The sequence below is a fragment of the Eptesicus fuscus genome, chromosome 7, assembly GCF_027574615.1.
Source record: "Eptesicus fuscus isolate TK198812 chromosome 7, DD_ASM_mEF_20220401, whole genome shotgun sequence".
NCBI classification, from domain to species: domain Eukaryota; kingdom Metazoa; phylum Chordata; class Mammalia; order Chiroptera; family Vespertilionidae; genus Eptesicus; species Eptesicus fuscus.
Window position 1 is genome coordinate 87,729,684 of NC_072479.1, and position 12,299 is coordinate 87,741,982.

Genomic DNA, 12,299 nt, shown 5'->3' on the forward strand with positions numbered 1-12,299 from the left:
GCCAAGGGGAGCCTCGTGACTGGGGAAATTCCACTTGGGGGGCAGGTGTGTGTGTGTGTGTGTGTGTGTGTGTGTGTGTGTGAGTGTGAGAGAGAGAGAGAGAGAGAGAGAGAGAGAAAGAGAGAGAGATACTCAGGGTTTTTATTAGGCCCCCTTTCCTTTCCTTTCTCTATGAGTCATGACAGTGTAATGTCCCAGCTACGCTGGAGTCTTTTGGTCAGAGGACCTGGAAGGAGGAGGTGTGAGAGGCCCGGTGATCCCACCTGTCGGTCTGCAGACTCCGCAGCTCCCCTCCCACCTCTGCTGTGGTGGCTCTGGAGGCTTTCCCCTGTGCCTGGTTGCCCAGGTGACCTCTCAGGTGGCTGCTGAGGCAGCTGGGTATCAAGCCAGTAATAAACAGGGAAACACCCAAAGGGGAGGCAGGTCCCTCCTCTGCTCCGCCTCGTTCTTTCTCCTCTTCTTTCAATGTCCCATCTCCACAAGTGGACGGGAGCAGGAGTCAGTACCCTGCTGCCACCAGTGGCTGGAAAGGAGGAGGAAGAGGATGATGTGGGGCTGTGAGGGGCATAGGGTATAGTGAATCCCCTCGGGGTGGGAGGTGGGGGTGGGCCAGGTAACCAGAAATTGGCCTTTGTTCCAATGGATCCAGAGAACCTGCCAGTGAGTACTCTGTGTGTGCATGTGTGTGTGTATGCATGTTATGGATTTGCAAGGAAGTGGGTGTGCCACTGTGCATGTGGAGAGCTGTGTGCATGTCAGAGTGCACTTGGGTGATATACGTGTGCACGGGTGTGTGTGCAGGAGTGCTGGTGCAGAGAGCTGGGTGAGTGACTGTGTGTATATGAGAGAGAGAGAGAGAGAGAGAGAGAGAGAGAGAGAGAGAGAGAGAGAGATACTCAGGGTAGTGGGCCTGGGGCTCTGTGTGTGGAGGCAGGTAGTGGGGCTGTGCATGGGTTTGGTGCTGTGTGTGCAGTCTCTATGTGAGCATGCATGTGTGCATGAAGGCTGGAGCAGGTGTGAAGGCACCCATGCCTGGGCTGTGGACAAGTGGGTGGAGGGCTGTGTGGGGTGGGTGTGGCAGGTGAATTTAGGCCACCTTGTCCTTAAACTGGGGCAGTTGGGGCCTCGGGGCCTAAGGGGCTTGCTTCCTAGTACATTTTTTGGGGCCCAGAGCAAGGTCTGCATCCTCTGTCTCTCACCCTTTCCTCACCAGACCCCACTATTTCTATTGTTTTCTCTGGCCAGGTCATCAACAACTACCTGGATGCCAACGAGCCAGTGTCCTCGGAGGCCCCTCTGAGTCGCATGCACTTCTATGACAACCAAAGGAAGGTTGACTATGTGCTGGCCTACCACTACCGGAAACATGGGGCACATCCCAGCCACAGCTCCCCTGGCCAGTCACTGGCCATCATCTCCAATGGGGAGACTGGCAAGGAGCCCCATGCTGGGGGCTCTCGTGACATTGAGCTGGGGCGGCTGGATGCCCTGGAAGAGGAGAGGAAGGAGCAGCGGGAGGAGTTTGAGCACAACCTGATGGAGGCTGGGCTGGAGCTTGAGAAGGACGTGGAGGTGAGGTTGGGCAGGTGTCACAGGGTTGTGGGATGGGATGACCCTGCAGGGCTGGGCTCTTGGTGACCAGCATCATCTATAGCAGTGGTTCTCAACCTTTCTAATGCCGCGACCCTTTAATACAGTTCCTCATGTTGTGGTGACCCCCAAGCATAAAATTATTTTTGTTGCTACTTCATAACTGTAATTTTGCTACTGTTAAGAATTGTAATGTAAATATCTGTGTTTTCTGATGGTCTTAGGTGACCCACAGGTTGAGAACTGCTAGCAGGGTCGCCTAAGACCATCGGAAAACACAGATATTTACATTACGATTCATTAACAGTAGCAAAATTACAGTTATGAAGTAGCAACGGAAATAATTTTACGGTTGGGGGTCACCACAACATGAGGAACTGTATTAAAGGGTCGCGGCATTAGAAAGGTTGAGAACCACTGATTTATAGGGAGCCTTGGCTTTGTTCTGAAAGGCGGCTTTTTTTTTTCTGGTGGAAAAACCAGATTTTCTTGCCCAAGGACTTGAGGAAGAGTCTTGGTATAGCTACTGACTCTACCTAGGGGATCCCAGGTAGTAGGTGTGTGTGTGTGTCTGTGTGTGTGCGTGCGCATGCACGCTTGTGCACTAGGCTCTTGTGTGGGAGTCAGCCTAGTAGGGACTGAAGGCAGGACATTTCTTCCTGGTGTTCTCAGGCCCCATCCTATGGCCTTCTCTGTAATGGTTTCCTTGGGATGAAGACCCTGTTTTCCTGTTGAATTATGGATCAAAATTCCAATATACAGGCTCTACTTCACTAAGGCATGTACTTGCCTGGGACCCTGAGGGAGTTGGTTATTTGGGAACTAAACATGTGAGCTATATATAGTCTCACCTCTGGGCAGTAGCCATCTTAAGGGAGTCCATGGAATTTCATTTATCTACATATCTGTCTATTGTTCATTCATTCATCCATCTATCCCTTCATCCATCCATTTATTTATTAATTCATTTACCCATCCACTTCTCTACACCACAGTGATCCTTTAAAAATGACCTGCTGTCACCATACTCTCCAAACTCATTTTCTACTCCTCCCATCCTCCTGCACCTGCTCCAGCCCACCAGCCTTATCTTGTATGTGTTGGCCACCCTCACGTCAAGGCCTTTGTACTGATTGTTCCCTCTGCCTCTGTACCCTTCTTCAGACCTGTGCATACTCACTCCCTTACTCCACACTTCTGCTCAAATGCTACCTCCTTCCACACATCTTCCGTGACCATCCTAGCTAGAATACCACTGCCCCTTCACTCTGTTCCTTGATCCTGCTTTACTTTTCTTCATCACACTTAGCCCCACTACCTGAAATAACATGAGATGTTGATTTGTTTTTATAATCTGTGCCCCACCTGCTCCATCAAGACAGGGGTCTTGTTTGGTTCACTGTTGTATCCCCAGCACCCAACACAGAGTCTGAACAATAAAGTAGTAGGTGCTTAACACATGTTAGTTGAATAAATAAGTGACCTCCCCAAGTCTCAGCTTCCTCATCTACGAAATAATAGACACCCCAATGGATTTTAGTTTTACATGTCCCATTATTAGACCAGGCTAATGAGAACATTCAGCACAATATTTGGCACATAGTAGGTGCTCAATAAATACTCATTATGATTCTTTTTAGAGGTGTCATGTTGAACGGTGCAGTGCCATTCTCATCAGAAACCTGTTTTGTAAGAATCAAGTTAAGTTTGTCCCCAAACTGGAAGGGACCCCCAGAGGTCATTCATGCATTTCTCTGTCTCCAGGCAGGGTGGCATGTGGCGTGACTCAGACCTTCTTTGTGCTGACTCATGCTGCTTATCCAGACCCTTAAGCCAGAAGCTACTTCTCTTGTTATTCTTTCCACCAGTGTAGGCAAAGTGCTCTCTTTTAGGGCTGCTTGGGGTCCCTTGTTGTGAGGGTGCTGATTTTCACTTTTTGAAACCCAAAGCTCACTTGGTGCCTCTGATTGGGGTCTGGTGGGAAGGTTTCTTTAGGTAGTCCTGTGTTTTGAGGGCCAGAGAACTTTTGCCACTACCACTATGGCCAGGCTGCAGTACCCACACCTGCCTGTAGATGTCAGGGTGTGGAGGCCCTACTTTGTTTCCCTGCTCAGCTGGGAAGCATTGTGCTCAAGATGTGTACAGTAGTAGGTCCTTGGGTTACATGGGAAATCTGTTCCTACTGTGCCAAGTAATGTGATTTTCGCAGTAAGTCGGAACCCACCTACATAAGCACCTATATCATTCACATGGAGCACATACACAGCAGTAATGAAGTGAAACAGTAAAAAAAAAATTAAAAGAAATATAACAATTCCTGACCTTTACTTGTGGTAAATAAATAATAAAAATACATAAAGCACATATGTACATATGTCAAATTGACGGAACTTTTTAAAAATATAAATAAATGGGAGATGGCGACATAACCACAAAACAATGTACATTGAGTCTGACGTAACCCTAGGACTGTCTGTACTCTGTTAGATCCAGAGACACGGAAGCATCAAACAGACTGTCAAACCTCAGAGGGAAGGCAGGGGAGGGTGGGCGGGGTAAAGAGATCAATCAATGAACTTGTATGTATATATGCATAACCCATGGATACAGACAATAGGTTGGTGAAGGCCTGGGGTAAGGGGCGAGGGCAGGATTGGAGAGGTCAATAGGGGAAAATGGGGACATATTAATACTTTAAACAATAAAGATGAAGAAAAAAAAGACATGGACTCTGGAGTCAGAGTACAGATGTTCACATCCCAGGCCTGGCATATACCAGCCTCACAACCTTGGGCAAGTGACTAGATCCTTTTGAGTCAAAGTTTTCATGTCTATAAAGTGGGAATAACAATACGTTCTTCAATGGGTTGTTATGAATATGAAACAAGACAATTAAATAAAGTATCTAGAATAGTATTTGCTATTATTACTATGTAGAGTTACCAGGTTCAGCAGATAAAAATTCACAATGGCTAGTAAAATTTGTATTTTTGAACAATAAATAATTTTTTAGGATAAGTGTGTCCCATGCAATATTGGGGCTATACTTATATTAAAAAATTATTTGTTGTTGATCTCAAATTCAAATATAACTGTCCTGTTGACTTTTACTACTATTACTAATAGTATCACTGCCCATCTCTGCTGCCTTCCAGCATGACTTATTTTAGTTGCTATTGGATTTTCCTGGCTTTGGCTGGGAATTAGGATTGACCAGTGTTAGATGGGGTTGTGGAGTGGGTCCTGGATTGCTGTTACCACCAAAAGCTGCTTCCTCCCAGGCCCCACCCCTGCCTTCAAAGTCTAACGTCTCCTTCCTAGGGCTATTTCAACTTCCCTGGTTCCCCCTTCTGTCACCAGAGCTCCCAAAATTCATGTAGCCATCAGGACCTACTGTATTCTCTCTCTCTCTCTCCTAAAAATGTATTATTGTTATTAGTTTTGGGACCTCTGATGCAAAGAATTGAGTTCATTGCACTTCTCAGTCATGGTGCATCATTATTATTATTATTCTAGGGTGACAGTGTCCCCGGAGGTCTTCCTGTCATCGCTCTGTCTCAGGCATTGAGAGCTGGCTGTTGGGAGCTGGAGTGAGGGGAGTGGTGTATTTCTATGGGACAAGGGTCCTCACACTCCTGCTAACTCCATGATAAAATTAGTCTGCTTCCTCCTCTGGAATGGGGTAGGGGTTTGCATTTTTAGGAAAGGCTGTAGCACATGCAGAGAAAATACAGATGTGGAATTTAACGATGCCCCAGTCCATACTGTTTCTTGGTGATGGCTGTTATGGCCACGAGAGTGTGGTCAGCAGTCACGCTGCTGTTGACTTGTGCTAATGACTGGGGAAAATACCATGTTTTCCCTCTGGCCTTGGATGTGTTCCTGTCCCACTGAAGCAGCATGCTGGAGCCTTGGGCTTCTTGCCTGCCCCAAGGGATTTTAGGGAAAAAACAAAGCCCCAGCAGCCCCAGCCCCTGGGGCCACACAGCAGGGCAGAGCAGAGCCACCAGGCCTGGTTGGATCTGATCTCAGAGGGGAGGCCTAGAAGAAGTCTGGGGGTGGGGATACAGAGAGAGGCAAGGAGGGGAGCTCAAGTATCCCGAACCTGGGTAAATATCTATTTCCTTTTTCAAAGAGCTTACTATTTAAAAATTGACATTCAATGTTCCCATTTAATGCTCTTGGCAACCCCACTGAGGTAATTAAGCAGCTATTGTTTCCTTGTCATAGAAAACCCAAGTGCCTTGTCAAGCTGGTGAGGAGCAGGGCTGTCCCTTGAAACTAGGTCTCCTAACTACTGTTCCCCTTAGTCTCTGAAGATGGCTCTCTAGGGATGGTGTTTGGGCTATGTAGTCAACTAGCCTTTGGAGATAAGCACTGCCCAGGTTATGAAAGAATCTGGCCATAAGGTGGAATGAAAAGCAGCCAAGGGTTGGACTAGAGGTGTGTGTGTGTGTGTGGGGGGGGGGGGGGGGGGGGAGAGGGTGCTGGTGTGGCTCTTTCTCAAGGCCTTCAGCTTGTGGTCTCCAGGATCCCTCCAAAGGGGCTGGAAGGAGTTTCTGGGCTTCAGTTATTTGCCAGTGTCCTCCCTATAGCAGCGGAGGGCAAGGGTCATTGAAGGGCCTGGCGAAGGACTTCTGGCCAGGGCACCAGCTTGGCTGGCTGTTTGTTTTGCTGGGTTTCTGTTACCAGATGCAAACTGTGAGGTCTGAGAAAACAGGATCATAGGGTATTAAAGCTAGAAGGCCTTGACATTTCTTTGAATTCCATCAGAGAGCAGGAACTGGATGTGACCTTTACAGGCTCATGCTGCTAATTCATACCTTAAGGCAGCGATTCAACCAGTGTGCCGCAAGAATTTTTAAAACGTGCAATACCTGACTACTGAGCACTGACCTATTTTCCCTTAGATTGTCTAATAAAAAAATGACAACAACCAACACAACAATAGCCATCTGGTGTGAGTGAATAAAAATTCTATCTATTTTTTGTCAAATCAGCAAAAATTAATATTATTTTTGGTGTGCTGCAGAATTTTAGTAATTAGCTTACTATTATGTGTGCCCTGAAATGAAAAATGTTGACAGTCACTGCTTTAAGGAAATAAAATATTGATTACAGAGAGTCTATGCAAACCAATAAGTCAAGATGGGCTGACTTCCTCTGTTAGGTCTGTTTTCCTTGTAGTTAACTTCCTGTCTTCCCAGGAGACTGATGTCTAACTGGCACTTCTGGTATGACTGTCAGGGGGTCCATGGCCAGTGCCTGTTCTGACTTACTATCCTAGGCTGGTTGTTAAATACTTTGAGTTTAATTCGTGATTACTACTATTATTTACCTCAGTCTCTGTATTTGATGAAGAGCCGGTCAGGAAACAGTTAATCTCTATCCTTCTAATCATTCCTCTTCAAGGCAGTGCTAGATGTTTGGGGCTCCTAGACAAACACGGAGAAAGCAGTTGCCAGGGAGACCTTCCAGGCTCCGTTTCTGGCCCCCTCTCTCCTGCCTCTTATTTAGAAGACATTTATGAGCACCTATAGGTGCCACGTCCCGGGCCAAGCACCGACGACGCACAAGTGAATAAGACATGATCCTGCCTTTAAGGATCTCATAGTCTGTTAGGGGAAGTGAACCTGACCACAGAGAATCACAGAATGAGTTCTAAAGTAAAGAGGTGGGAAGAGAGTTCTGGGAGAGTGACTGATGGTCTGGGTGACTTGGGGAAGTCTTACATGTTCCTTGAAGCTCTTGGCTAAATCACCTTCCCTCTCCCTGCCCCAGATGCTCAGGGTCCCAGAAGAAGTGAATGGGCTGGCTGTTTCTCATACTCTTATCAGGTCCCCAGGAAGGATTCACCCTCCGTGAGTGGAGATGCAGGTGAAGATTGTGCATGTTTGCAAGGTTTAACTGAAGTGTGTGTTGCATATGGCAGGTTCTTTTCTTTTTTTGGCAGCAAAGCACACAAGAGTTTATTTGCAAGAAAAGGAAATATACTCCGATATAGTCTGAGTGGGCAGCTTGACTGGCCAAAGTGGAGCCAATTGCCTGGCAGGATCTTTCTTTGAGCCTCAAGGTCTAGAGATGCCCAGTGGTCATTTCTGTTGCTTGACAGGTAGTAAGGATGGTTCTGGGTCCCCTGTTCTTCACTGTAGACAGGGTCTCCCTGCTATCCATGGTCAGCTCATTAGGGTGCCGCTATATATCTTATTATCTAATGAGTCCTGAGGTCTATGTGGTAACATCAGGGGCTCTTAAACCTTACAGGTTTTGTGAATAGAATTCAAGGGTAGAATTCATAAATTTGGACGGTAGAAAATTATACTTTATTTTCACCAACATTTAACTGAAACTTAGCATGTACTTTAATTAAAGATAATTAGGCACAAAGCTATATTACTGTGAGTTCCTCCAAGTTTGTTACCAATAGAAATCACACATAGATTTATATCACACTATAGTTGTTGCACAAATATCCAAAAGCATTTATAATTATCACTACTTCAGAATAATAGCAATCTTTAGATGTGCTCTAGGTCTTGCTATTCAATGTGTTGATAGAGAAGCATGTATTACTACATCACATACTTAAGTATAAATGTTTTTGTTTTTTAAATACTGATTTCAGAGAGGGAGAGAGAGATAGAAACATCAGTGATGAGAGAGAATCATTGATCAGCTGCCTCCTACACATCTCCTACTGGGGAACGAGGCCGCAACCCCGGCATGTACTCTTGACCGGAGTCGAGCCTGGGACCCTTTAGTCCACAGGCCGACACTCTATCCACTGAGCCAAACCGGTTAGGCCTGTATAAATGTTTTGGTAATTGTATTTCTATGTATTTAGTCTCTTCATTACCCTCTCTAATTATTTTACACATTTAAAAACATTCTAAGAAGGGGTCCATTGATTTTATCAGACTGTCCTATGGCTCCATGGCACAAAACAGATTATGAATCCCTGAACATCACCCCTAAAATTTAGGAGAAGCCCCAGGCTGTGAGTGGCAATCCTGCCTGTCTGCTGTGAGAAGGGAGACCAGATGGGGACACTGCGAGAGAAGGGTCCCGAGGAGTTCTGAGACATGAACATGATTTGTGGGGCATGTTGACTGCACACAACTGTGACATCAACTGAGTTCCTACATGCTGCTTGTGGTCTGCATGGCTCATTGCCTTTGGGAATGTGTGGTTTAGTCCATGGTATGCTTGAACCCAAGAAGGAAATGTAGTGGGGAGAGGATTGGGCTGAGGGCCAGAAGACCTGGATTCTAGGTCCCATTCTGCCACTAACTGGTTTCCTTCTGAACCTCAACTTCTCCATCTGGGAAAGGAGAAGTTTGGGCATAATTAGGACTTCTCAAACTGTATACTTGAAAGTATTGGGTTTTCATGACTTAGGCTGATGTAGTCGATGCTGATATAAAAATTGATAGTTTTCTCAATTTACTGAAAAATTGCATTGATAAAGATACTTTTCTTCTCAATTTAAAATTATTCTTATATATTTTTTCCTTAAACCTTTGGAAGCTATTATTCCTTGCCTGTCAGTAAGTACTTGTTGAAGGCAAAGGAGGTGGATGAGAAGTAAAAGGAAATTCATGGGGAAAACTTAGAACTGGCCAATCATGTTTTATTTCACAACTTCATTCTGTTTGTGGTTTTCTGCTGCTTATCTTATGGTTTCTTGAACTAAAAGTGTCCCTAGTTTGAATGCTGGAGTTAAGTGTGCTGGTATTTTAAGGACCTTCGTAAAAGGTTCTGCAGAGAGCATGTGACCTGGGGGTACTCTACCAGCTCCTGTGGGTCTCCTAGGCCCCTGCCTGCTCTGACATTCCTGAGCATTCATGACACATTCTGCTAGTAAGGCTGACCTTTGTTCTGGATGAGCAAAGGGTGAGTGGATTGGACAGTCTAAGTGGAGTGATGGCTTTTCTCCAGGGGAGATACTGCTTCTGTTTACATCTGGGCTACAGACAAAAGCAATGTTCCAGTGTGCTCCCAGCCTTCCCTGTTCTGTGCACCATGACTGTGAGGAGCAGCACAGTGGAAGCAAAAGAAGAAGAGCTGGCAGGGCAGTTGGCCGTGTCACTGTCTCCCGAAGTGGACAGTGCACTTTGGAGACCCCACCATCCCTTTGACTTGCCTAGGAGCCCAGGTAGGGCCAGAGCGTTATGCATCTCCCCAGAAAAATTTCTGAAAATGGCCATTTGTGGGAACACTGGGTCCATTCTGATGTCCCCCAGAATGTGCTCGCTGTCCCTTGAGCATGGCTGGGTTGGGAATTTCACTTGCTGTACTCCACCCTACCTTGGCCAGCGTCTGTCCAGTTCAGCAGTCCAAGGAGCTGGGTGTGGGCCTGGCCAAGGTGACTGTTGATAATCTTATAACCATCTTGTTGAGTTTCTGCTTGGGGATCCATCGCTGCCAGGTGTCGAGGAGTGGGTTAGGTCTGGCTGTGGCTGTTTCAGCCAAAGCTGTGGTGCTCCCCTGTCTAGGAGCTCTCCCAGGTGAAGGAACTTATACTCTGCTTCTCCACAGGCCTGTGGAGGGTGGAGGCTTCCCGGGCCTCAGAGAGGGCCTGTGGGGTTTTAGTACCTGCACAGAAACAGGAAGTCAGAAGGAGTGGAGTTGGATGAGTGTGCTGTTCTGCTGCGTCTTCTTTTTTAAGTGCAGACACAGGAAGCCCCAAAGGCTTGGGGCTGAAGCCATGAGGCCCTCAGAGTCTGCATGGGTTTGCTGCTGGCTCCTGGCGCACACCCTCATCCATGGTCACAGCCCTGTGTGTGTTGCTGAGTCCTGTCCTCACTGTGCTCTGAGGAGTTGGAAAGGATGTCTTTGGACCAAGTTGGCCACAGCCTGTGAGTGGGGTCTGGGGTTCCTGGCTCTGCTAGTGGAATATTTAGAAAACCAGTGACTATCAGTGGGAGTTACTTTCTGCCTGTCACCTGGACCTTCCTAGCAGCAAGACATGGTGGGAAGAACTCTCTCTGTGGAGGGCAATGAGTGGGATGCACTGCAGTGCGCCTTTAAGCAAGCCTCTTAGCCACGTTGGGTCTATTTTCTTATCTGAGATGTGAAGCCAACACCTCCCTTGAGTAGAATGTCATAAAATGAAGTTCTTTGCAGGAATGGTGTGGAGTTCCTTCTTGCTTTGGGCTTTTCCCTCTTTGTCACTGGGTCCAAGTGAGCTCTCTTATTTGTCTACATTTTGCATTAATTTTCCAAATTTTTATACTCCCTATGAGCTGAGTTGAATTTCCTTCCCATTGTATGAATGAAAAAACATGCCTAATTGTGGATTAGGCAGCCTGAGGGGAGGAGGTGCAGGGGTTAACTATCTAGTTGGGAAATGAGAGCTATACTCACGGAGTCAAATGTGCTGATTAATTCTTTTTCGGGTTCCTCTTGCAAAAGATCTCACAGTGTCAGTTATTTAAATACCATGAATACCACTGCTCACCAGTTTCATGATTTTAGGAATAAGCATTAGTGTTTATTGCTGAATATTTTTGCCAAATTGGCTCATTTTTTAAACTTAAATACATTTTAAAAGGAATTATATTATTATAAAAAATGGAGAACCAATATCAATGGCCAACAAATAGACAGTAACTACAAAAATAAAGCTCACTAGAAATAAAATAACATCATTAACTTCTGGTTGGATACAATTGGCTACAGAAGGTCCCAGGATGGTGGTGGTGGGGGTGTTGCTCACTTTTAGTTGAGAAGGAAGCTTATTATGTGGTACATCTGAAACTAATATCATACTGTATGTCAATTATACCTCAATTAAAAAAATAAATGAAACTATTTTAAAAAGAAGGAACCTTAATCAATGTCAGAAGGGTTAAAGACATATTGGCATCAAACTGAGGCCTCCTCTTTGCAAAATAATTGAAAAGAGACGCTCATTACTTAAAAATGGCATGTGATGCTCTATTGTATCTGTCCATAATCTCTCTCCTAATTTCATACTTGGGCAACATCATCAGAACAGTACATCCTCTGGAGCTTCACTTGTCCCCTGATAGATTGAAGGCTTCGAGAACAGGAATTGTATTGTATTCTTTATTTTTTGTGTGTGTGTGCAATGTCGTACACATGGTAGATATTCAACAATGTGTGCTGAATTGATTCAAAGTATAATGTGTAGCAACGACAATCCATGTAGAAGTTGCTCATGGGAGGGAGAGATCACCAAGACCTGGTGTTGGCAGGGCAGGCTTTCCAAAGAAGATGGAACCCTCTCCCCTCCTCCTAGCCCCGCCCTCTCTCACAGCTGCCTGGAACCTCAGCTTCCTCTCCACCTGAGTCCTCTCCTGGTCCTACTTCTTGGGCAGCAGCTTTGCTTTTGGTTCTCCCATTTCCTTTCCCAACCAGTGAAGGAAATACCATGGCAACCCGCAGCCCCCTCAGAGCCATCCCTGAGAGAGAGAGAGAGAGAGAGAGAGAGAAGTTGGGTTGTGTGTGTGTGTGTGTGTGTGTGTGTGTGTGTGTGTGTGTGTGTAGACCTGTGTGGTGAACCTGAACCTTACAGTCTGCCCTCTGATCAGTGTTGAGGGGATTTTGGTGACCTGCTGGGGGAAGAGGTTGAGCCCTGGGGGTGGTTAGCTTTCTTTTTTCTTCTATTTTTCATCCTTCCTTTCTATCTAGTTCTCTCTTATTTTTTTTTAGCACTCTCTAGCTCTGTACTGTTGGGCAGATTC

The 12,299-nt window shown here is 46.0% G+C and overlaps 1 protein-coding gene across 1 annotated transcript in view; it reads left to right on the plus strand.

Moving 5' to 3' along the window:
• The first annotated feature begins 639 nt into the window (after nucleotides 1-639).
• Nucleotides 640-12,299, plus strand: part of ANO2 (anoctamin 2) — a 283,025-nt gene continuing 271,365 nt past the window's right edge. Inside the window, exons 1-2 of the mRNA XM_028150319.2 lie at nucleotides 640-660; nucleotides 1,246-1,572. Of these exons, the coding sequence (XP_028006120.2) occupies nucleotides 640-660; nucleotides 1,246-1,572 (348 nt within the window). The remainder of the gene's footprint in view (nucleotides 661-1,245; nucleotides 1,573-12,299) is intronic.